This window comes from Sapajus apella, unplaced genomic scaffold (assembly GCF_009761245.1).
Source record: "Sapajus apella isolate SASKATOON/1434 unplaced genomic scaffold, GSC_monkey_1.0 scaffold155, whole genome shotgun sequence".
Taxonomy (NCBI): Eukaryota; Metazoa; Chordata; class Mammalia; order Primates; family Cebidae; genus Sapajus; species Sapajus apella.
Window position 1 is genome coordinate 928,587 of NW_022437095.1, and position 26,044 is coordinate 954,630.

The 26,044-nt window shown below is 45.6% G+C and overlaps 1 protein-coding gene and 1 long non-coding RNA gene across 3 annotated transcripts in view; one reads left to right on the forward strand and one right to left on the reverse strand.

The window, feature by feature from the left end:
* Positions 1–14,282, forward strand: part of GTPBP4 (GTP binding protein 4) — a 23,944-nt gene extending 9,662 nt beyond the window's left edge. The window contains exons 7-17 of one of the 2 annotated variants that reach the window (XM_032266158.1): positions 1,243–1,434; positions 1,514–1,579; positions 5,262–5,351; positions 5,634–5,744; positions 7,073–7,150; positions 7,487–7,538; positions 8,205–8,305; positions 9,660–9,857; positions 11,240–11,305; positions 12,576–12,725; positions 13,662–14,282. In XM_032266158.1, coding sequence (XP_032122049.1) covers positions 1,243–1,434; positions 1,514–1,579; positions 5,262–5,351; positions 5,634–5,744; positions 7,073–7,150; positions 7,487–7,538; positions 8,205–8,305; positions 9,660–9,857; positions 11,240–11,305; positions 12,576–12,725; positions 13,662–13,814 — 1,257 coding nt within the window. In that variant the 3' untranslated portion in view covers positions 13,815–14,282. The remainder of the gene's footprint in view (positions 1–1,242; positions 1,435–1,513; positions 1,580–5,261; positions 5,352–5,633; positions 5,745–7,072; positions 7,151–7,486; positions 7,539–8,204; positions 8,306–9,659; positions 9,858–11,239; positions 11,306–12,575; positions 12,726–13,661) is intronic. The other variant, XM_032266159.1, reaches the window with a different exon arrangement.
* Positions 8,346–8,946, reverse strand: LOC116541743. Its single transcript, XR_004264925.1, has 2 exons — positions 8,485–8,946; positions 8,346–8,431 (listed from the first exon to the last, which is right to left on the reverse strand). It is a non-coding gene; the product is annotated as an uncharacterized LOC116541743 (long non-coding RNA).
* Positions 14,283–26,044: the final 11,762 nt, after the last annotated feature.

The window sequence follows — 26,044 nt, forward strand, 5'->3', positions numbered from 1 at the left end:
TCTTTTTTTTTTTTTTGAGACGGAGTTTCACTCATGTTACCCAGGCTGGAGTGCAATGGCGCGATCTCGGCTCACCGCAACCTCCGCCTCCCGGGTTCAGGCAATTCTCCTGCCTCAGCCTCCTGAGTAGCTGGGACTACAGGCACGCGCCACCATGCCCAGCTGATTTTTTTTGTATTTTTAGTAGAGACGGGGTTTCACCATGTTGACCAGGATGGTCTCAATCTCTTGACCCTGTGATCCACCCACCTCGGCCTCCCAAAGTGCTGGGATTACAGGCTTGAGCCACCGCGCCCGGCCGAGAGTCTTGTCTTTAAACAGAACAAATATCTTGGTTTATCTAGGGTTATCAAGAACTTGAAATTTCTCCATCATGATAAAACTCATCTGAGTTCTAGGGATGCATAAGAACAGGTCACATGTCTCTGAAATAATTCAGGGGAAGCAGTCAGCCACCAGTGTGGATTTCTGCCTTTTGTTAACATAAAATGAAATTCTTTTTGTGTCATTTCTAACCCTGTTATCAGAAATGGCATGTATACAGTTTAAAAGCATGAAGCAGGCGGGGCACAATGGCTCACACCTGTAATCCCGGCACTTTGGGAGGCTGAGGCAGGTGCATCTCCTGAGGTCAGGAGTTTGAGACCAGTCTGGCCAACATAGTGAAACCCCGTCTCTACTAAAAATACATTACCCAGGTGTGGTGGCGAGTGCTTGTAATTCCAGCTACTCAGGAGGCTGAGGCAGAAGAATCGCTTGAACCCGGGAGGCGGAGGTTGCAGTGAGCCAAGATTGCACCATTGAGCTCTAGCCCGGGCGATAGGAATGAAACTCTGTCTCAAAAAAGAAAATAATAAGCATGAAGCAATGTTTCCACAGTGTAATTTTATAAATCGTGAAGAAAGTAATACCTAAGGCATGGGAGGGTCTCAGTTATCCCAGTTTTTGTATTTTATGATGTCACTAGTAAAAAGAGAAGTCATTTCTCGTAAGGGTGTGGCTAGCATTTCATAGAGCTCTACGAGGTTCCTCCCCCCTTTGTTGATGTTTAAATAGTGTGTACTTTTCTCTCAATGCTTTGTTTATTTTGTCATGTTCAGTTTGGGAGACTACTATTTTTTTTAATAAATTCCCCCGTTAAGATTATTAGGTCTGGTTGGGTGTGTGAGTGACTTCTGGGATGTGCTGGACAAGAAGCTCGTGGGTGAGTGTGCTTTCAGTGACATGGTCTGGCTGTGTTAGGTTGTAGACACTCCTGGGATCCTGGACCACCCTCTAGAGGACAGGAACACCATCGAGATGCAGGCCATCACCGCCCTGGCCCACCTCCGTGCTGCCATCCTGTACGTGATGGACGTGTCTGAGCAGTGTGGGCACGGGCTGAGGGAGCAGCTGGAACTCTTCCAGAACATCAGACCTCTCTTTGTCAACAAGGTGAGTGTGGTCACTCGTGTTTTCCTTCATATCCTGCAGTATGAGAATAATGATTTTATTATTTTTCTTCCTTGCCTAGCCTCTTATAGTTGTAGCCAACAAATGTGATGTGAAGAGAATAGCTGAACTTTCTGAGGATGATCAGGTAAATCATGTTAATATTTTGAATATATTTTACTTACCAATTTTGAATTCTCATCTCAGACAGCCAAAGTTTAGAAGAAGGAATTTTAGGATTATTTAGTCCACCATTGTGTTTTACAGTTGAGACAGGATCCTCAGTGGTTTAGTGATGTGACATAGTAAAAACCTAGTTAGTGGCAAACTAAAGTAAAAACATAGGTTTCTGGATTCCTACTTTGTTCTCGAGTGTGTGGAAACGTGTATTTGATGGTTGGACTTCCGGAAAATGTGATTACTTGTGAGAGAGCTGTTCGAGAAGGGTACTCACAGGTGTTACTTCATAAAACAGGTTCTGTGATTAAATAAGTTTGGGAAACGAATGACTGAGTGAAGGAGAAGTTTCTTGAAATTTGGGGCTTTCTGGATCTATAGGTGATAAGTGTCTGCTAGCTTTCTCCAAGAGGCATGCAGTGATTGTTGGACATAATTTTTCAAACTAATTGAATTCTACAAACCTTTCAGTAGGCATCCTTCATGATAGATGCTTTTAGCAGCGTGCACTGGTGGAGCGGCTTTCAAATTGTGTCCTGGACCAGCAGTGTCAGCGGCACTTTTCCCTTCTTAATTTCCTCCTGAATTTCCTCACTGTCCCATTGGTCATTCTGGGACATGTGTGTAATTCTCCCCCACTTTTTCTTTACAGTTTTGAAAGTTTCTCTTGGTATTGATTTCTAGTTTTATTCCATTGTAATCTGAAAAGATACCTGACACGATTTTAAGTTTTAAAAATTGATGAGATTTGTTTTGCGGCCTAACATATGGTCTATCCCGGAGAATGTTCCATGGACTAAGAAGAATGTGTATTATGCAGCAGTCGGATGACATGTTCTATAGATGTTTGGTCTACAGTGCACTTTATTTATTTGTTTGTTTGTTGGTTTGTTTGTTTTTGAAACAGAGTCTTGCTCTGTCACCCAGGCTGGAGCGCAGTGACATGATCTCAGCTCACTGCAGCCTCCGCCTCCCGGGTTCAAGTGATTCTCCTGCCTAAGCCTATAGAGTAGGTGAGATTACAGGTGCATGTCACCACACTTGGCTAATTTTTTGTATTTTTAGTAGAGATGGGGTTTCACCATGTTGGGCAGGCTGGTCTTGAACTTCTGATCTCAAGTGATCCACCTGCCTCGAACTCCCAAAGTGCTAGGATTACAGGCGTGAGCCACCGTGCTTGACCCACAGTGCACTTTAAATCCTGTATTTGTTGATTCTTTTTTGCCTAGGATCTGTCTAATGCTGAGAGTCGGGTGTTGATGTCCCCAACTAGTATTGACTCCCTGCCCCACCATGCAAACAGCTCCAGCACCTGCTGTAACCCCGGAGCTGGACTAACCCTACAGTCTGAGCTGCGGAGACACCACTCTTTCCAGGAAGTGGAGTCACTGCTGTTCTCCTCTCTGTCCTCCAGGGCCCAAATGACAGCTGGGCTGGTCCATTCTGGGGTCCTTGCTGCCCCCTCACAGAGTCTGGGATACTGCTGGGCCCCACCATCCCAGGGTCCAGAGTTACTACTACACAGTGCCTCATCCCCTCGAGTTGACACTAAGCCCTCCCTACTGGCTCAGGTTTCTGAAGTGCAGCTGTACCTGGCTTCCCAGGCTCAAACTTCCAGAGTGCTTCTTCCCAGGAGTCAGGCTAGGACTCCTTACCCCATGGGTAGAGTCACAGCTACAACCTGGCCCCGGGCCTAAGCTAGGGGTGCTTCAGAGTCACACATCCGCCACAGAACAAACCTGCACCCCAATGCCAGCTACCATGACAGGTACACAAGGCCCTAAGGCTAGAACCCCAGTCCCAAAGAAATCTGGGTACCTGCAGCTAGAACCCAGTACTGTGGCAGCTACTTGCAGACCATGTCAGAGATGACACCAAGAGAGATCCCCTCAGCTAAGTCCGCGGGAAAAACAAGAATAGCAGGACCCCAAAAGCCCTTCACACCAAGGATATTAAAAATGTACATGGCCACTGGCACAAACTTCCAGAGCTGAGGCGACTGAGCCACCCAGTTACTGCTGTCATTTCATGGAGGTGAGGAAACTGCACAGAAATGACATCACTGCTCCTATCCAGAATGAATCACAGTTCCCTTCCAAAATGGCACACTAAAACCCACGTGAGGTGAAAATCTTTCTCCATGAAAACCACTCCAGAAGAAGTATAAAAGAGGCCATTGGCCGGGCGCGGTGGCTCAAGCCTGTAATCCCAGCACTTTGGGAGGCCGAGGCGGGTGGATCACGAGGTCAAGAGATCAAGACCATCCTGGTCAACATGGTGAAACCCCGTCTCTACTAAAACTACAAAAAATTAGCTGGGCATGGTGGCGCGTGCCTGTAGTCCCAGCGACTCAGGAGGCTGAGGCAGGAGAATTGCCTGAACCCGGGAGGCGGAGGTTGTGGTGAGCTGAGATCGCGCCATTGCACTCCAGCCTGGGCAACAAGAGCGAAACTCCGTCTCAAAAAAAAAAAAAAAAAAAAGAGGCCATTGTCCTACTAGATGCAGGGACATCAAGGAAGGAACACAAGAAACATGAAAAAGCAAGGAAATAAGAAATCATGAAAGGAATACAACTCTCTAGAACAGACCCTAATGAAAAGGAAACCAATGAATTGTCAGAAAGAGAATTCAAAGTAATAATTACTTTTTGAAGGAAACTCAATGAGAAACAAGAAAATGTAGACAGACAATTCAACAAAATCAGGAAAATGATTTCATGATATGAACAAGAAATTAAATTGAGACAGAAATTGTAAAGAAAAGAGCCAAACAGAAATCCTGTAGCTGAAGAATTTAATGAATGAGATAAAAATACAATAGAGTTATGTTTTTGTTTCTTAATTTTTTTTTTTTTTTTTTTTTTGAGACAGAATCTCACTCTGTCGCCCAGGCTGGAGTACAATGGCACGCTCTCAGCTCACTGCAACCTCCTCCTCCTGGGTTCAAGTGATTCTCCTGCCTCAGCTTCCTGAGTAGCTGGGATTACAGGTGCCTGCCACCACACCCACCTAATTTTTGTATTTTTAGTAGAGACAGGGTTTCGCCATGCTGGCCAGGCTGGTCTCGAACTCCCAGTCTCAGGCAATCCGCCTGCTTCGGCCTCCCAAAGTGCTAGGATTACAGACATGAGCCACTATGCCCGGCCCAACAAGACAGTTTTAACAGCAGACTGGATAAACAAGAAGAAAAAAATCTCTGTCATTTGAAACTACCTAGTCGGAAAGAAAAAAAGGAGTAAGAATGAAAAAGGATGAAGGAAGCCTAAGAGATTTACAGTATAACATTAAATGAATACATGTTAGTATTATGGGAGTTCAAGGAGAAGAGAAGGGAAAAGGCTTAGTAAGCTATTTAATGAAATAGGTGAAAACTTTCCAAGACTGGGGAGAGGTACAGACATCTAAAACTAGGAAGTTCAAAGTTTCCTAAATAGAGTCAACCTAGAAAAGTCTTCCCCAAGGCACATTGTAGTCAAACTGTCAAAAGTCAAATACAAAGGAAATTCTGAAAACAGCAAGAGAAAAGCTTAAATTCACGTATAAGATCCCCATTAGACTAACAGCAGATTTTTCCATCTGCAGAACTATACAGTTTGTTCTCTAGGAAACTGGAAATCAATAAAACATCTCTCATTTTTTTCTTTGCATTCCCAGAAAATATTTACAGATTTGCAGGCTGAAGGATTCCCTGTAATAGAGACCAGCACCCTGACTGAGGAAGGTGTTATCAAAGTTAAAACAGAGGTCAGTGCTGCCTTAAGTCAGGTATCAGTCTTTTTACTGTCCTTCTCTTGTTTGATTACAGTCGGTCGTTGTGATAAGAGTTTTCTTTCTAGACATTATTAACACTTGGAGCCCTCACAGCAGTGAGATGAGGGGCATGAAGAGAGACCCCTCCAAGACCTACTCCCCAGTGGACAGTGTGATTTGAGGGGATGCTTTGCTCTTCCTACCCCAGACAATTTTAGCCTAAAGCAGGTGCTCTAGGATGTGTTTGTGACTTTGCTTTGTTTTTTACATTATTAGGCTTGCGATAGGCTTTTGGCTCATCGAGTGGAAACCAAAATGAAGGGAAATAAAGTGAATGAGGTGCTGAATAGACTGCACCTGGCCGTCCCAACCAGGAGGGACGATAAGGTAAGATGGCTTACCCTGGGACGATACCACCCATTGGCCTTTTCCAGAAGCCTTGGATCCGGTTTCACACGCACACTGGTGGATATTGTGGGTGGGCCTCAGTTTCACCTTCTTGTGTAAAGAATCAAGAAGGTGGAGAAGAGTGCAAAGCGCCGTGTGGCACCCACTTCTCACTACATGACGCACCCACTGTTAGTCTAGTTTATCCTTCTAGAAATGTTTCTGATATAGAAGCTTAATTTTTAAAAAGTTCTTTAAACACAGGTGGAAATGTTTTATTCTTTAAATTTTCATGTCTTTGGCCGTGTGAGGTGGCTCATGCCTGTGATCCCAGCACTTGGGAGGCCAAGGTGGGAGGACCACTTAAACCCAGGAGTTCAAGACCAGCCTGGGCAATATAGTGGGATCCTGTCTATTTAAAAAAAAAAAAAGTAAATAATTTTAATTATTTGTCCATTGTGCATGGGTACACATCATTATGCTGTGTCTTACTGTTTTATTGCAAACGTGTCTGGACTTCACGATGTGGTGTCGACAATGTTGCTGTCCCACAGACTCCCTCCTGTTTGTGCTCCACTGACATTGGAGGCTGTGTCTTTCCTTACGTCCTGGATGTGGTTGGGTGCTAACTCTGTCCGTCTTGTGTAAAAATGGTATTATTGCTGTGTGTTTCTGTAGCGATGGGTGTGGGTGAATGCTTTTGTCTGCTCATTGGCCTTTTCAGTTCTTTAGGTTGTTTTTCTTTTTCTCACTGATTTGTTATTTTTATATTAAAAGGGTTGGATGCTTGTCAGATAACATTATAAATCTTTTTTTCTCTTTTTGTCGCTTGCCTTTTTAACCTCAAATGTGTTGTACATTTTTGAACTATTAGCATATATTAATATTTTATTTCTGGCTGTTGAGGTTTGCAACATGCATAGAAAGGCTTATCATTCATGGCAAAGTCATTCTGACCTGAGTATTGAATATTTATCTTATCTTTCTGTTGAATTCTTATATGCACTTGAGTTTATGTCCAAATTTCTTTAATTTGTTGATCCACCATTATTTCTTATCACTTTCTTCCATAATTTTTCACGATAATCATGATTTCATTTTTTCCTAAATAAATTTTGGAATCAATTTGTGGAGTCCTCCTGGTCTCTGTGCTCAAACTGACCTTGTAACTGACTCCTCTCCCCTAAAATAATCTGGTGGTATTAATTGGTCTGGGTGTGGTTTTCTGTTCCCCTTGCATATAGGGAATTTGCTTCTACTTTTTTGGTTTTGTAAGTTTCTCATTCAGCAGGCATTCCACGTAAAGACTTTACCTGATGTCTTCTCAGGAGAGGCCCCCTTTCATCCCTGAAGGAGTGGTGGCACGCAGGAAGAGGATGGAAATCGAGGAGCCCAAGAAGAAGAGGGTATGCTGCCAGAGCTCTCACGCGGAGTTCTCATGGGGGTGGGCAGGGGCCTGGGGCATCAAAGTGGAGCCGTGGGTGTCCATGCGTCAGGCTGTGGACACAGCAGTGAGCCCCCGCAGAAGCCCCTCTCGTGGAGCTCTTTGCCTTAAGGGAAGAACAAAATGAATGAGTAGGACAGGCAGTCCACAGATGGCCAGAAACAGCCTCCCTACCAGACACAGAAGGTGAGCCTGCTGATATTGACAGGGCTGGAGAGAGATGGTTTCACATGACAGGAAGGGGGCAGAGCACTGAAAGGCAAAATGAAGCTGACGATAATTTCTCTTTCCATTGCAGGAACGAGATCTTGAGCTGGAAATGGGAGATGATTATATTTTGGATCTTCAGAGTAAGGACCAGAGTGTGATCATTATTTTAAAATGCCGATTACACGTGAAGTATTTCAGAAAAGTGGGAAAAGATTTTAATGAGTAAAAGTGTTATAGCCTATTTATCAACTTGTAATTTCTTGAAGAGTGAAAGTTGTATCCTGAGGGCCAGGTGCAGTGGCTAATGCCTATAATCACAGCACTTTGGATCACCTGTGCCCAGGAGTTTGAGACCAACCTGGGCAACATGGCAAAACTCTGTCTCTACAGAAAATACAAAGATCAGCCAGGCATGGTGGCGTGCACCTATAGTCCCAGCTACACGGGAGGCGGAGATGGGAGGATCAGTTGAGCCCGGAAGGTTGAGGCTGCAGTGAGCAGAAATCACACCACTGCCCTCTAGCCTGGATGACAGAGCCGAGACTCTGTCTCAAAAAAAAAGTTGACAGCACTCAATGAGAGTTCTTCCATTATTTTCTGTTGTTTTGGGGTGGTAGAGTGGCTTCTGTAGCTTTTGCGTGTATGGGTGTTGAATGAGGGTGATACTGTTCGCACATGGAATTGCATGCAGTGCTGTCATGCGGTGGAGTCACATGACTTGCCATCAGTCGCAACTCATTTTACGCACATAGTACTTGAAGACATTAAAAGCTACTATAAATGTGACCACCTTTTTCTAACTTTAGAGTACTGGGATTTAATGAATTCGTCTGAAAAACATGATAAGATACCAGAGATCTGGGAAGGCCATAATATAGCTGATTATATTGATCCAGCCATCATGAAGGTTTGTGTCACTGTTTAAATTGTGGGTTTTTTTCCTTTTTATTATAACGTTACTGCTGGAAGACAGCAGCACAGCTTTGGCTCAGCCGGGCCCGTCCCCTTCATTCTGCACCCGCCTCCACCCTGACTCTGCCTCCTGCACGTCTGCCCCACCCCGAGCCTCTGGTGGAGACGCTGCACCTGCCTCCACCCTGACTCTGCCTCCTGCACCTCTGCCCCACCCCGAGCCTCTGGTGGAAACGCTAGGTGCTGGCTAGGTTCTGCTCTGCTGGGCCCTCTTCCTCGGGAGCTCTGCTCTGCCACATCTTTTTCCTGCCTCACTCCCCTCCCTACTTGCTTTTTCTTAGCATATAAATGTTCACAAGTTTTACTCATCTTTTAAAAAACAAAAACATACTTAAACCATGTCCCCCGTTAGTTGCTATCCTGTCTTTTTCTCTCAGTTGAGCTTTTTGGAAAATGCTATGTACAGTACTTGCCGGCTGCGTGTCCTGTTTCCACTCTGTGGTTCCCATAGGCACTCCATAATCTAGTTCATGTTTTCAGTCTCGTGTCTCTGTGCTCCTTGGACCTCCATAGCAGATTCTGGGGCATTATCTCAATTCTGTTGGTGCCGGAGGACTGGCCTCAGGGCATCTGCTCTCACCACTGCTGGGGCCGTCGTCCAGCCTGCACCCTCACTGACCACGCAGTGGCCACCTGCCTTCCCAGCCTCTTCCCTCTGCCATCCACGCTCCTGGGCAAGACAAGCCTTGGGACTCCCCTCCTCCGATCCAGCTGTGCCCATGCCATCCCCTTCCATGAGGCCTGGCCCCCCAGCCTCACCCTCTGCACTCCTGGCCAGAGTCTCACACAGGCACATCTGCCTGTTGGGCTCCTGACTGGGTTGCTTCATTAGGGTCTGATGAACCTGGATGTATTTCATTTTCATCGTGTGAAAAAGTAGCCAGTGAGCCAGTATTTGGGGTGACGTTAGAATGGATACATGGGATGTGGCACAAATTCCGTTTCTCAGGACTAAGCTCCTTTTGTGTGTCTGCTGGGAGCCCTGGAAGTGATGGGGGCAGTCTCTGCACATTTTAAGCCTTGGAGTTTCATTGTTTTAAAGAAGGAAAATGGTGCACAGCAGGTACTGATTTGCTGGCAGCTGGCGTTCACGTGGTCTCCATTTTCATCATGGAACCCGCCTTGTGAGATACACCGCGCATAGATAGGCAGGGCCGGGTGGACCCAACCGGGGCATTCGCGCCACCCGCCAATGCAGGGAAACAGCTCTCCTACACACGCTGCCACACTCGCTCAGTTAGGACTTTGTGCACTATTAATTCTGCTTAATTACAACTCTATTTTAAAAGAAATTGGAAGAATTAGAAAAAGAAGAAGAGCTGAGAACGGCTGCCGGAGAGTATGACAGTGACTCTGAGAGTGAAGATGAGGAGATGCTGGAAATCCGACAGCTGGCAAAGCAGATCAGAGAGAAGAAGAAGTTGAAAATTCTGGAGTCCAAAGAAAAGAATACACAGGGACCCAGGATGCCTCGAACTGCTAAGAAGGCAAGTTTGTGTCTTTCCAAAGAGGTGTGATCTATTTTTTTGCAAACTGGATTCCTGTGTAATCATTGCTAAATAACAACTTTTCAACCCATTTATGGCCATAAGATTGCACATTCTTCTTTTGTTGGTGTATGTGGATTTGCAGTATTGCTCACATCCTGATCTTTTATATTCTGGTTAGTGTGTCCTTTCTTGGTGACTTTCATCTTCAAGTTCAGCACTGTCATGGATCCAGTCATTCTGCAGTTGTACAGATAAAAATTGTAACTTAACGGTTCATCGATGTTTAAGGCAATCAGTTAACATTTTCCTGTTTTTATTTCTTTTTTATTTTTTTTTAAGATGGGGTTTCACTGTTGGTCAGGCTGGTCTTGAACCCCCGACCTCAGGTGATCCGCCTGTCCTGGCCTCCAAAGTGCTTGGATTACAGGTGTGAGCCACTACGCCCAGCCTCCTGTTCTTCTTTCTTTTTCTTTCTTTCTCTCTCTTTTTTCTTTTTGGAGATGGAGCCTTTCTCTATAGCCAGGTTGGAGTGCAGTGGTGCAGTCTTGACACACTGCAACCTCCACCTCCTGGGTTCAAGTGATTCTTCTTTCTCAGTCTCCTGAGTAGCTGGAATTACAGGCACCTGTCACCAAGCCCGGTTAATTTTTGTATTTTTAGTAGAGATGGGGTTTCACCATGTTGGCCAGGCTGGTTTCAAACTCCTGACCTCAAGTGATCTGCCCGCCTTGGCCTCCCAAAGTGCTAGGATTACAGGCTTGAGCAACTGCGCCTGGCTGGTTTTCTTGCTCTTTAATTTCTGCATTAAATCTGGACTCTTTAGCAATTTACAGGAACCTGACCCAGTCTACAAAAGGCAGTTTGTTGGCTCTGTGGCAGGGTGGGATGGGGCAAAGGAAAGACCAGGTAGAGGGCAGTTAACATGTAACTGGAGGGGAAGTAACTTGACATTCAGGATACGTTGTTTTCATATGGTGGCGGCAAGTGACTGGTTATGGTGGACTTGGACATTTTTGTACTTTTCTGGGTGGGGGCTCTGCCATCTCCGGAAGGAGAGAGGTTGGCACACTGCCTTTGTCTTAGGCCACCTTGCTAACCTCAGCTTTAGTGTCTCACCTGTGATGGAGACGGTCACTGTCTCCCATGTTGTGGTGAAGAGTAGACAGACGTGTCTTACGACAGCAATTGCTCCATAAATGTTAGTTTTCGTGGGATTTAATTGAGCTATCCAAAAACATGAAAGCAAGGCCCAGTAAAAATTGCAACTTCTAAAATAATTGTTGGAATATATATATATATATTTTTTCCTGTGAAGTTTTTTTCAACATTTCATCAAACTAATTTTGCTTAAAGCAAATATGTCATTTTCTTCTTCTCAGGTTCAGAGGACAGTTTTGGAGAATGAGATGCGTAGTCTTGGTGTTGACATGGACAATAAAGACGACGTGAGTGTGGGGCGGTTCACGTGTTCATGTGTCTGGATACACCTTTTTAATAAAGAAAACCAGCTGGGCGCCATGGTTCACGCCTGTAATCCCAATACTTTAGGAGGCTGAGGCAGGTGGATCAACAGGTCAGGAGTTTGAGACCAGCCTGGCCAGTATGGTAAAACCCCATCTCCACTAAAAATATGCAAAAATTAGCGGGACTTGGTGGCGTGCACCTGTTATTCCAGCTACTCAGGAGGCTGAGGCAGGAGAATTGCTTGAAACCAGGCGGTGGAGGTTGCAGTGAGCTGAGATTGTGCCACTGAGATTGTACTCCAGCCTGGGCGACAGAGCAAGACTCTGTCTCAAAAGGAAAAAAAAGAAAACCAATGTCCTGGAAAGCCGTGGGAAATTACAGCAAAAAGCAATGACAGCTTCCACTTTTTCTCTTGAGATTTTTGCTGGCTCTAGGTATGGGTTGAAGTGATGGCTTGAGGATTTCCTGACCCTCAGTCTGCGTTGAAGTGGTGGGTTGAGAATTCACTGGCTCTGGGTCTGGGTTGAAGTGGTGGGTTGAGAATTCACTGGCCCTGGGTCTGGGCTGAAGTGGTGGGGTGAGAATTCACTGGCTCTGGGTCTGGGTTGAAGTGGTGGGTTGAGAATTCACTGGCTCTGGGTCTGGGTTGAAGTGGTGGGTTGAGAATTCACTGGCTGTGGGTCTGGGCTGAAGTGGTGGGTTGAGGCTGCACTGCAGCCTGGGTGACAGAGCAAGACTCTGTCTCAAAAAAAAAAAAAAAAAAAAATCCACAGACAGTGTGAGGCAGTGCCGTGATGTGCCTGGGTGTGGCTGCAGACTCTGTCCTCTAGATGTGTAGTCTGCAGTTTCTGTCTGATGATTGTCCCTTTGTGTTCGTATCAGTACCCCAAAAATGGGGCGATGAGGGAGAGAGCTTTATTTATGTCTGAAATATAAGTTGTGATGTGATCCTCTAATAATCATTTTTAAATGAGAGTTCTGAGTTTCTTTAAGTGGAGTTAAAATCAGCTTTCTTACATAAAGCAGCTTCTGTTAAGTGAATAAGAATATTTGACCAATAACTAATGTGAAATTGACATGGAAAATGTCACTAATGTGAAAATACTGTGTATATTTTCAAGATCGTTAGCCCATATGGTAATAGTTCAAACACTCCTCTCCTCTCCTCTTGGAGTGACCTCGTGTCTGTCGCTGAACCTAGAGGTGGGGCTGGGGTCCTGAGCACTGAGTGTTGCTTACCCTGCTTTGCAGGCCCACTACGCAGTCCAGGCAAGAAGATCCCGGAGTGTCACTAGGAAAAGAAAGCGGGAAGACTCTGCTCCCCCCTCCTCTGTGGCCAGGAGTCGGAGTCGGAGTTGCTCTCGAGCTCCACGTGATGTTTCTGGTCTTCGGGATGTCAAGGTCAGTTTCTGTGTCATGTGATGGAATAAAATAACAGTTTCTGCTGTTTATTGAACAGGGTTCAGGGCAGACACAAGCAGCTGTCATTTGCAGGGGCCACAGCAGGGGTTGTGTGCCCTGTGTGCCCTCATTTTATGGCATCCTTTAGAGGAGAGCTCAGGCCAGGGTGCAGGCGGATGCCCCTGGACAGTTGCCCTGGATGGACCAGTTCCTGGCGCTTTCCTTCCTTGGAGTGGGGGCAGAGCATGGTCGACAGGACCTGCAGTCTGGGATCAGGCCCTGCTGTCTGAAGAGGGCCAGCAAGTGGCCACTGCTAAGCACCAGCAGGCCTCCAGTCCCAGCAAGCCCATGGGAAGAACAGCTGGAGGGAACTGCTGGGTTGACTGGTGGATCATGCTCAGCCTTAGGTTGCAGGGTTGTTTCCCCGCAAATGGAGACTTTGAGTCACATTTAGTTCATTTGTAGTCTTTTAGCAAAGACACTTTAGATGTACAGTCTCTCTTGCTGAAATGTCCTTTTATCAAACACAAAAACTTGTAGTTTCAGCATTGTGTACACGTAGGTGTCAGAGAAAGTCTCTGTATAAACTGCCGAGGTCTCCTTCATGGAATTCTGAGTTTCACTCCCCTGTGCCGTTTCCATCATGAAACCTGGCTTGTGTAAAAGGAAGTTAGACAGATGTGTTCTAAACTTCTAGGTCTAAAATGTATCTAGTCCTGGCTATAAAACCTGTCCTAGATATGATTTTCATCCAGTCTTTATACAAAAATATTCACTGAGTTCCTGCAGATACTGTGCTGGGCCTAAGAGAAAAGAGATGTAACAGGGTCTCTTCACGGAGCAGGCCTGAGCCACTGAAACACTGTCACCAGTAGTTAAAATTCAGAATGGAAAATTGGTTTTAAGTAATGAACATAATTTTTCTCATCTTTTTAGATGGTGAAGAAAGCCAAGACGATGATGAAGAATGCTCAGAAGAAGATGAATCGATTGGGGAAGAAGGGGGAGGCGGATAGACATGTGTTTGATATGAAGCCCAAGCACTTGCTGTCTGGAAAGAGGAAAGCAGGCAAAAAGGACAGGAGATAGGGCCCTGCGTTGGCGTGGCTTGGTGAGGCTGCGGCTGTTTATTTGCTGGCTTGGTACAGTATGGTTTCATGACATTGGAGTTATCTATAAACTGGAAAAGACAATCAGTAAAGCACTTGTTGCTTTGCTGTGAAAACTATGGTTAACGCTGTATAGATGTGGGAAATGTTTGTCACTGTGTAATAATATAAATATTTTGAGTAGACAGTGTTTCTACATTTAATGAAGTATCTGTCAGTTGCTTCAGATTTTCAGAACTGGGAAGATTTACTGGTGTAACTGGGTTATTTTTGATGGAGAAAAACCTTATTTTCTGTAGTAAGAGCTTGGGAGCAAACACGTTTATGAGTGTGTCAGAATCCCATGCTTAAAATACCCTCTTAAATTATTTTCTAGTCTTTTTGTGCAATGTCTCATTGTAATCTATCTTCAACTATTTTATCCAAAATAAACCTCCAGAAGAAAGTAGTTTTGATTTATTTAGCTCATTTTTTGGTTTGCAGTCACTGTTGATTTGGCCAAATGAAAAAGCAAAAAACATATGACATTTCTACTTTGTTTTAAAGCACAAATACTTTTTGGGGAGGTATTAGGCAATTAAATGTGGATATTCTCCTAGTTCCGTGGCCCGTCTCTGAAGTTGTATGTTCAGTAAAACAAAAACACCTCACATACCACCTCAAAAGCACGTCCATGATCTAAGAGATGTCCAAATCAAACAATTTCTAAATAAAAATATGCTTGAGGGAAGAACTGTCCCTCCCTTAAAGTAGATTAAGGAAAGCTAAGGCCTCCCAGCCTCCTTACTCAGAAAGAACAATAGGCTTTCCTGGAATTGATGTTAGGTAGGCCAAACAGTGGAGGAACAGGAAGCGCGTATTGTTGAAAACCAGTCAGGTGAGGCAAAGGTCAATTACATATTTACTTTTTTTTGGGGAGGGGGACAGAGTCTGACTCTGTCGCCCAGGCTGGAGTACAGTGGTGCAATCTTGGCTCACTGCAACCTCTGCCTCCTGGGTTCAAGTGATTCTCCTGCCTCAGCCTCCCAAGAAGCTGGGATTACAGGCACCCACCACCATGTCCGGCTAAATTCTTTTTTGTATTTTTAGTAGAGAGAGGGTTTCGCCATGTTGGCCAGGCTGGTCTGGAACTCCAAACCTCAAGTAATCTGCTCACCTCAGCCTCCCAAAGTGCTAGGCTTACAGGTGTGAGCCACCAAGCCTGGCCTAATTACATATTTAAATTAAGAGTGAAGGAACTAGCCCATGTACACCAACATCTTTCATGATAACAACCAAACAGATACAAGTCAAATCCATCTCAAGAGTAGATTTAGTCAAATGGTGACATCTTTACACAACAGTCTCCCTCATTTTTGAGTTGTACATTGATGCTCCTACATCAATTTCTATTATAATGACATGGTTTTAATTATAAAATTAGAACTCTTGTCTTAAGGATATTAAATATTCCTCTGTAATTTGTCAAGATAAAACATTTCATTTTACAGTTTTTCTTTGATCAAGGCTTTGCTGACATACAGAAGGATTATTTTAAGGTATTTAAATCTATCATTTTTTTGTGTATCTAGAGTTCCAACTTGGTGTGCTGACTATAAAGATTTTTCTTTACAGAATGTCATGCAATTATTCATATATGTTTCTAGTACTTGTATGCTTTCAGTTTTAAAAATTAAATCTTAAATTCGTATGGATATCTGTAATATGACATTAAAGAAAAGGATATAACTATTTCTTTCTAAAAACTAACAAGTTATATCATCAATTCTCAAATAATTTCTGTTTTTCTAGTTATTTTAAATGCCTCCCTAATCATATATTAAAATGCTAATGCCAGGCGCAGTGTGGCTCACGCCTATGATCCCAGCACTTTGGGAAGCCAAGGCAAATGGGTCATTTGAAGTCAGGAGTTTGAGACCAGTCTGGCCAACATGGTGAAACCCTGTCTCTACTAAAATACAAAAATTAGCTGGGTGTGGTGGCAGCTGCCTATAATCCCAGCTACTCAGGAGGCTGAGGCAGGAGAATTGCCTGACCCCAGTAGGCGGAGATTGCGGTGAGCCGAGATCGCACCATTGCACTCCAGCCTGGGTAACAAGAGCGAAACTCCGTCCCAAAAACAAAAAAATGCTATAGAGTAGAAAATAATTTACCCAGCTGGGAGCAGTGGCTCATGCCTGTAATCCCAGCATTTTGGGAGGCTGAGCTGTGTGGATTACTTAAGCCTGTTTTCATTGGGTGAAACTGTGAAGTACATGTAAACTCAGAACTCCCAGGCACGGTAAAACGTCACAGCGGAATATACTAGAACATCACTTGACCACAGAACCAACAGCATTGTTCCTTCTGCCTTTGTATGTAATTAAAAGTAACAGAGGCCAGGTGCGGTGCCTCACGCCCGTAATTCCAACACTCTGAGAGGCCGAGGCAGGTCAGCCTGGGCAACATGGTGAAACCCTGTCTCTACTAAAAATATAAGAATTAGCTGGGCGTGGTGGCACACTGTAGTTCCACCTACTCAGGAGGCTGGGGCACAAGAATCACTTGAATCTGGGAGGAGAGGCTGCAGTGAGCCAGGATTGTGCCACTGCACTCCAGAGATACTTCACATAGCAAGCCCCCTGCTGCCACCTGGAGTATTTTCAAAGTGTACCCCCATGTGCCTGTCTTCTGTAACTTTTGCAGTATAAATGTAATTCAAGGCTTTTCTTCACACAGATGTTTTTACAATGTTGTATTGCACTTTGGGGACATGCAAGTTTTATATACATGGAAGTATATGAAAAGTTTCATATAAGTATTTATGCTGGAAAGTGTTGTTTTAAGAGATATTCAAACCTGAGTGATGTAACTGTTTTGGAACATGAGTCTGTTCAAAGATGCAGCTTACAGGGAAAGCTTGGTTAGCAAATCGTAGCTAATTTTAGTTAATTTCAGCCCTTAGCAGGTTAGTACCTACCTGTCCCCCATCTCTCAGCCCTATGGCAGGCAGCTGCTTACAATGACCATTAAGGACCTTGTCCTCGAAATTTGGGGATTGTGTGTTCTGATGTCCATTGCTGTTTCTGATGGTGGGGTGCAGTCCCAGAGCTGGACCATCATGGCTGCAAACCTTCATCACCTGAAGAGGCTTAAGGGAATATAGAGGGCCAATGCCTGTTTTTGGTTATTTTGGTTTTTTCTCCTGTAATTTTCCTTCCCCCTGTCATGTGGGGCCAGACATTTAAGGATAAGAATTTTCAAAAGCAGCTGCATGTCCAGGAAATTTAGAAAGTCACTGCACATTTCCAGGGAAGGACACGTACTCAAAAAAAAAGACCAACAACAACTCAATACAAACTTAAAAGAGATAGCAGCAGTTTGAATGGCTTCTCTACTCTGGGGGACCCCAGAAAACCGCAAGGAGGCTACAAACCCCTCCTTCCCCAGAGAGTCACAAGAGAACCCCCAAGTTGGCTTCTTACTCTAGAATGGGGAGGGGTTCCTATTGTCTTAGGGCCTCAGCCAATCTGGAGCAGAGTTGCAGGAACATCCTGTTAATTTACAGAATCAGTGATGAATGCAGTCCCAGTCCCGGCTGGTTTACTCTTTTAAATTTCAAGCTTTTTTCATGTCACATTTCTGACAGAAAAACAAAATAAAACATTGTCAATCTCTGTGGTTTTTTCCCATCCTCTTACTAGTCACAGCTCAAAAATGAAGGTAGATGAAGATATTTCACAATCTCTCACTAAAACTGTTCTGAGTACAGCCTTGTCTTTAAACCTGTCTCCTGTTCTGTAGGTTTTCTTAATCCATTTTGGTAACAGAATGCCATAGTCTGGGTATTTTATAAAGAAAAGAAATGTATTTCTCTGTTTTGGAGGCTGGGAAGTCCAAATCGAGGGGCCAGCATCTGGTGCGGGCCTTCTTGCTGTGTCATTGTGTGGCAGACAGGCAAAGAGGATGAGGGAGAGCAAGAGGATGAATAACCTCCAGCTGGTTTATAATCAGCATTAATCTATTCACAAGGGTGGAGGCCTCTTGACCTAAACTGTTCTTAAATACTCCACCTCTGAGCACTGTTGCATTGGGAATTAATTTCCAACATATGAACTCTGGGGACATGTTCAAACCACAGCGATGACGATCCTCAGTCCACCAAGAGAAGATGGAGTAATGCTGGCTCATTTGGGCCTGTCTGAGCTCATCAAGCACAAGCAGATGAGCCGCGATGTTCAGGAAACAGGGAGGTGGCCCCACGGAGGGCTTGGGAACTGCTCTGCAAAGAAAAGACAGAGTTCATGGTTTCCTCACCAGTAGCCCACTCTTCTTGCATCTTTGGATATTTATCTTTCCACAGCGCAGCTGGAAAAGCATCACAACTCCAAATGAATCCCACTAATCTTATCAGACTCTCCCTTGATCCAGGAATATTCTCTCCCAATCCAGACACACTGGTCCCAGTGATCCATTTCTTACAAACTTAATCTCAGCCTTTCTCCAAAACCAAGACACACAGAACTTGAACATCTCACTCTAATCGTTCCAGACCAGAACCACCCTAAACAGAATCAACAGCTCAGAACCACCAAACACCCTGCACCCTTGTGGACTGCTGCCGTAACTGCAAGAAACAGGCTGGGAAAAAGCCCGGCGGTGCCACTCAGTGCACTTGCTTTGGGAGCCGTGGACACAAAGGTGTGTTCGCGTGTGGCCGCTGGACCTGATGGCTGCCCAGCCTTGTCCTTTGATCGTTCTCTTGCTCCAGATCTGAACGGATGGCAGCAAAGTCCTCCCCACAGGTGAGGGGGTCCCGAGCCAGCCTGCTCCAACCCCTGGGCAGGGTGATTCCACATTTCCATCCTCATAGGCCCACACCATCTGCGGTGGCTCCACTGGGCAGCTTCAGTGTCAGGGCAGCCTCAGCCATGGTGTGAAGAGCAGTCGTGCCTGCAGACAGTGAGACCTACAACACAGGCCGGGGCACACTGGCAAGGGCCATGGCTGACCTGTCCAACTGCCTGAGCTGATGGCAGAGGAGCGGGATGCCTAGGGTTTGGGCCTCTGGCCTCTCCCTCCTTGCCTCCCTCCCCTTCCCCAGGCCAACCAGCAAGAGCTTGGCCTTGGCCTTCACCTTTCCCAACACAGCACCAGACACAGAAGCTCAAAGTCCCATGGAGAGTGGGGGTGAGGGCCACATGCCAGGGCCCTGGACAGATACCTGTTCAAAAGAAGAAGAAGACGGTACGTAGTGGAAGTATTCAATAGAACAGTAACTTTTTCTCAGACAAAAATAAGGATGAAAAATATGTATGAACAAATATAAATGTCATGGGAGCGTTTACTCCAAGTCAATTGTCAATGGCTACCAACCAGGGACCCCAACCAGGGACCCCGACCTGAGAGCTGGCTGCTGAGCGTCCCCAGCACACTCTGCCCCCTCCCGCAGCCCCCCCCACCGCCCCATCTTCTGCCACCATCTTCAACTCCTCTTCTGTGTTTTCTGAAACCCTGTTTTCCCTCCCATGTTCTGGGAGACTCCCTCGATTTGATCCTCCATCTAGATAAATGTTCCTTCACCATATTATTTCCACTGTTACCTTATTTACCGAAACGATTGTTTTCCTTCCAAGAATGACATCATCATACCATACAGCTCACACCTAATGGTTAGCATTGCCAGACTCAGCAAATAAAAACACAGGATGCCCAGTTAAGTTTGAATTTCAAATAAACAACATTTTTTTTTTTTTTTTTAGTTTATGTGTGTCCCAAATATCAGGTGGGATGCATTACATACCCCTGCCAACGCAGTCCAGAAAAGGGAAGAATTTGAGCCTGGTTGGCGTGGACAGGACAGGCTTCAACTTTAAACCTGGGACAGGGTCATTCTCCCTGTGGGATTCAGCAGACAAGAAACGAACACTGCACGGACATATTTACACTTGAAAATAATTTGCTGTGTATTTGGAAAACATTCAACCAGGCGTACCGTATTTTACCTGACAACTGTCCTCTTGCCTCTCATGTCCTTGTTCTTATTCTGTCTATTCATATACAAACAGCATTCTCCCACCCTCTTTCATGAAACGCTGCAAATGGAGAATATCATTATTAGAAGGGAAACAAAAAAGGCGACACCCTTTCAGGGCCCCACTGAGCTCCGGCTGCAGATGCCTTTGCCTGCGGGTGCACCAAGAGGCAGCAGCCTTTGCTTCCCATGCTCAGCCCCTGAACCGGCAGCATCCACACAGCCAAATAGCCGGCCCATCAGGCCGGAGGTGCAGGAATCCACAGGCGCTCAGTGTGCACCACAAACTTTTGGACAGGTGGGGCCAGCAAATTCGGGGTGCAATGCCATCAGACCATGTCAGTGGGTGTGGATGAGGCCTGGAACTGTGCATTTTCACCAGGTCCCGGGGGAGGCTGAGGCTGCTGGGGCCTGGACCTTGCTGTGGAATCTCAGAGTACCACCCCTAACAGCACACCTGGTGTCACCCTCCTTATAAACAGGACAAATGGCTATCTGGTTAAGAACGGATTGGGGTTCACAGAACAGAGAATGGGGTGGGAAATATATGCTGAGAAAGTAATGTACACGAATCTGAAAAGAGGATCTGCTCCTCAGTATGGATGGGAGCAGAATGGGACTGGGAGGCGGAAGGGAAGCCACTGGAGTGTGAAGAGGAGGGCTTGTGCTTGGAAACCCTTAGAGGAGGCAGCTCTCCCTGAAGTGCTTTTTTTTTTTTTCTGTTTGAGACAGAGTCTCCCTCTGTTGCCCATGCTGAAGTGCAGGGGTGCCATCTCGGCTCACTGCAACCTCTGCCTCCCAGGTTCACGTGATTCTCAAGCATCAGCCTCCGAAGTAGATGGGATTACAGGCCCGTGACACCACACCTGGCTAATTTTTGTATTTTTAATAGAGATGGGGTTTCACCATGTTGGCCAGGCTGGTCTCCAACTCCTGACCTCAGGGTATCTGCCTGCCTCGGCCACCCGAAGTGCTGGTAAAGCTTACAGTGTGAACCACTGCGCCGGGCCCCCCGACATGCTCTTTAAACAAGGGGTGCAAAAGTAACCTTGACAGACTTGATACCAAAGGGTCTAGATGGATCAGCCTGGGACCCACTGAATATACCAGTGCTGCCCTGCAATGAATACTGGCACATTAATGCCTTTGAGAAGTCTCAAAGCAAAATGCTATGTTGCACTGTGTCTAACGCCGTGTCTCCCAAACACATATCACCTTCAGTCCCATCTTCATTTGATGGTCAATCAATGACTGTGGCTTCTCTCACTCACCATCCACAGCCCATCTACAGATCCATCCAGAGCCAATCCACAGCCCCATCCACAGCCCTTCCACAGCTTATTCACAGCTCACCCATAGCTCCATCCACAGCCCCATCCACAGACCATCTACAGATCCATCCACAGCCACATCCACAGCTCATCCAAAGCTCCATTCACTGCCCATCCACAGCTTATCCACAGCTCCATCCACAGACCATCTATAGATCCATCCACAGCCCCATCCACAGCCCCATCCACAGATCCAACCACAGCCACATCCACAGCTCATCCAAGGCTCCATTCACTGCCCATCCACAGCTTATCCACAGCTCCATCCACAGACCATCTATAGATCCATCCACAGCCCCATCCATAGCCCCATCCACAGATCCATCCACAGCCACATCCACAGATCCATTCACAGCCCCATCCACAGCTCCATCCACAGCCAATACACAGCCCATCCACAGTCCCATTCACAGATCCATTCACAGCTCCATCTATAGCCCATCCACAGCCCATCCACAGCACATCCACAGCCCATCCACACCAATCCACAGTCCCACCCATAACCCATCTACAGATCCATACAGCCCATTCGCAGCCCCATCCACAGCTCCATCCACAGCCACATCCACAGCCCATCCACAGCTCCATCCACAGCCCATCCACAGCCCCATCCACAGCTCCATCCACAGCCAATCCACAGCCCATCCAGTCCCATCCACAGATCCATTCACAGCCTCATCCACAGCTCCATCCATAGCCCATCCACAGCCCATTCACAGCCCATCCACAGCACATCCACTCCAATCCACAGTCCCACCCATAGCCCATCTACAGATCCATACAGCCCATTCACAGCCCCATCCACAGCTCCATCGACTGCCCATCCACAGCCCCATCCACAGCTCCATCCACAGCTTCAGCCACAGCCTCATCCACAGCTTCAGCCACAGCCTCATCCACAGCTCCATCCACAGCCTCGTCCACAGCTCCATCCACAACCCCATCCACAGCTCCAGCCACACCCTGATCCACAGCTCCATCCACAGCCCATCCACAGCCCCATCCACAGCTTCATCTACAGCCCCATCCAGAATTTAAGATTTCTTTTTTTTTTTTGAGACGGAGTTTCACTCATGTTACCCAGGCTGGGGTGCAATGGCGCGATCTCGGCTCACCGCAACCTCCGCCTCCTGGGTTCAGGCAATTCTCCTGCCTCAGCCTCCTGAGTAGCTGGGATTACAGGCATGCGCCACCATGCCCAGCTGATTTTTTGTATTTTTAGAGACGGGGTTTCACCATGTTGACCAGGATGGTCTCGATCTCTTGACCTTGTGATCCACCCGCCTCGGCCTCCCAAAGTGCTGAGATTACAGGCTTGAGCCACCGTGCCCGGCCAAGATTTCATTTTTAAAAATGAAAGCATAAAAGTTCTAGTAACATATATGGATGAATAATTACATGATATTGTGTAAAGAAAAATCTTTACAGGCAAGACACCAAGTCAGAACTCTAGACACACAAAAAATGGTAGATTTAAATTCCTTAAAATGATCCTTCTGTAGTCAGCAAAGCCTTGGTCAAAGAAAAGTAAAAATTTTTAAATGAAACATTTTATCTTTATAAAATATTACAGATAAAAACTTAATATCCTTAAGACAATAAGAGTTATAATTTTTTTTTTTTTTTTTTTTTTTTGAGAGACGGAGTTTCGCTCGTTACCCGGGCTGGAGTGCAATGGCGCGATCTCGGCTCACCGCAACCTCTGCCTCCTGGGTTCAGGCAATTCTCCTGCCTCAGCCTCCTGAGTAGCTGGGATTACAGGCACACACCACCATGCCCAGCTTATTTTTTGTATTTTTAGTAGAGACGGGGTTTCACCATGTTGACCAGGATGGTCTCGATCTCTTGACCTCGTGATCCACCCACCTCGGCCTCCCAAAGTGCTGGGATTACAGGCTTGAGCCACCGCGCCCGGCAAGAGTTATAATTTTATAATTAAAACCATGTCATTATAATAGAAAATTATGTAAAAGCATCAATGTACAACTCAAAAATGAGGGAAACTGCTGTGTAAAGATGTCACCATTTGATTAAATATACTCTTGAGATGGATTTGACTTGGCCAGGCGTGGTGGCTCACACCTGTAATCCAAGCACTTTGGAGGCCAAGGTGGGCGGATCACCTGAGGTTGGGAGTCCAAGACCAGCCTGACCAACATGGTGAAACCCCGTCTTTAAAAAAAAAAAAAAAAAAAAGAAAAAGAGATGGATCTGACTTCTGTTTGATTTTGTTATGAAAGATGTTGGTGGCCGGGTGCCATGGCTCATGCCTGCAAGCCTAGCACTTTGGGAGGCTGAGGCAGGTGGATCACCTGAAGTCTGGAGTTCAAGACCAGCCTGGCCAACATAGTGAAACCCCATCTCTACTAAAAATGCAAAAATAAAATTAGCCGGGCGTGGTGGCAGGTGCCTGTAATCCCAGCTACTAAGGAGGCTAAGGCAGGAGAATCACTTGAACCCAGAAAGCAGAGGTTGCAGTGAGCCGAGATTGCACCACTGCACTCCAGCCTGGGTGACAGGGCGAGACTGCGTCAAAAAAAAAAAAAAAAAAGGTAAATATGTAATTGAGCTTTGCCTTACTTGACTAGTTTTCAACAATATGCACTCCCTCTTCCTCCATTGCTTGACCTACCTAACATCAATTCCAGGAAAGCCTATTGTTCTTTCTCAGTAAGGAGGCTGGGATGCCTTAGCTTTAGTTAATCTACCTTGAAGGAGGGACAGTTCTCCCCTCAAGAGTAGTTTTATTTAGAAACTGTTCCATTTGGGCATCTCCTGGATCAGGGCTGCTATTTCAACAGACCTGTACTCTATCACTCTGTTACTCTTTAGTCCTGTGCAGGGTCCACCTAGAGGGATGAAGGACTTCTCAATAGCCCTATTTCTTTTTTGCCCCTTTTCTGAGGCTACAAGAGGCAAAAATTTTACTATTAAAAAAACTTTGAAAATATATTTTGCATTGTTTCACTATTATATGTAATATATATCTATTACATATATAGAGAGAGTTTTTTTTTTTTTAGATGGAATCTCCCAGTCTCACTCTGCAGCCTAGGCAGGATTGCAGTGGTGTGATCTCAGCTCACTGCAACCTCTGCCTCCTAGGTCCTGGTTCGAGCATTCTCCTGCCTCAGCCTCCAGAGTAGCCGGGATTACAGGCACCCACCACCAGGCCCAGCTAAATTTTTTTTTTTTTTAAATTTTTTTTTTTTTTTTTTTTGAGGCGGAGTCTCGCTCTTGTTACCCAGGCTGGAGTGCAATGGCGCGATCTTGGCTCACCGCAACCTCCGCCTCCTGGGTTCAGGCAATTCTCCTGCCTCAGCCTCCTGAGTAGCTGGGATTACAGGCATGCACCGCCATGCCCAGCTGATTTTTTGTAGTTTTAGTAGAGACGAGGTTTCACCATGTTGACCAGGATGGTCTCGATCTCTTGACCTCGTGATCCACCCGCCTCGGCCTCCCAAAGTGCTGGGATTACAGGCTTGAGCCACCGCGCCCGGCCCTTTTTTTTAATTTTTAGTAGAGACAGGGTTTCCCCATGTTGACCAGGCCAGTCTGGAACTCCTGATCCCATGATCTGCCCACCTTGGCCTCCCAAAGTGCTGGGATTACAGGCATGAGCCACTGTACCCAGCTTCTATTAAATATTTTTCCAACTTACATTAAAGAAAAGTCTAAGGAGTGTTTTTTTCCTACTTACAAACTGCACAAGTTATGGCCATAGCTAAAATTTGTGAATGACCTAAAAACCATTTATAAGAATTTTTGTCTGCTAGTTATTTGATTAGTTTGTTTAGTTTACAAGGCTTGAAACTTTGACAGAGCCTAGCTCTAATCTTTGTCTTAGTCTAGAGGAACTGTCTTAAAATTATATATGAGATAGAAATATAAACAATTCATTAAGACTTTTTTTCATATTGAAAGCCGGGCGCGGTGGCTCAGGCCTGTAATCCTAGCACTTTGGGAGACCGAGGCGGGTGGATCATGAGGTCAAGAGATCGAGACCATCCTGGTCAACATGGTGAAACCCTGTCTCTACTAAAACTACAAAAAATTAGCTGGGCATGGTGGTGCGTGCCTGTAATCCCAGCTACTCAGGAGGCTGAGGCAGGAGAATTGCCTGAACCCAGGAGGCGGAGGTTGCGGTGAGCCAAGATCGCGCCATTGCACTCCAGCCTGGGTAACATGAGTGAAACTCCGTCTCAAAAAAAAAAAATAATAATAATAATAAAAAAAAAAAAGACTTTTTTTCATATTGAAAATTATGTTATCTTATAGATATCAATTATGCATAAGATTAATATATAGATTATAATTTTTAAAAATATACTAGCTTAAAGGCCGGGCGCGGTGGCTCAAGCCTGTAATCCCAGCACTTTGGGAGGCCGAGGCGGGTGGATCACAAGGTCAAGAGATCGAGACCATCCTGGTCAACATGGTGAAACCCTGTCTCTACTAAAAATACAAAAAATTAGATGGGCATGGTGGTGCGTGCCTGTAATCCCAGCTACTCAGGAGGCTGAGGCAGGAGAATTGCCTGCACCCAGGAGGCAGAGGTTGCGGTGAGCCGAGATCGCGCCATTGCACTCCAGTCTGGGTAACATGAGTGAAACTCTGTTTCAAAAAAAAAAAAAAGAAAAAAAAAAATACACTAGCTTGGATTACAGGCCCATGCCACCATAGCCAGCAATTTCTTTGGTATTTTCAGTAGAGACAGGTTTTGATCATGTTGGCCAGGCTGGTCTCAAACCCCTGACTTCAGGGAATTTGCCTGCCTCGGCCTCCCAAAGTGCTGGGATTACAGTATGAGCCATTGCACCCTGCCAAAATAAACTTTCAATTTTTTTTTCATTCAAGAATTTTCTT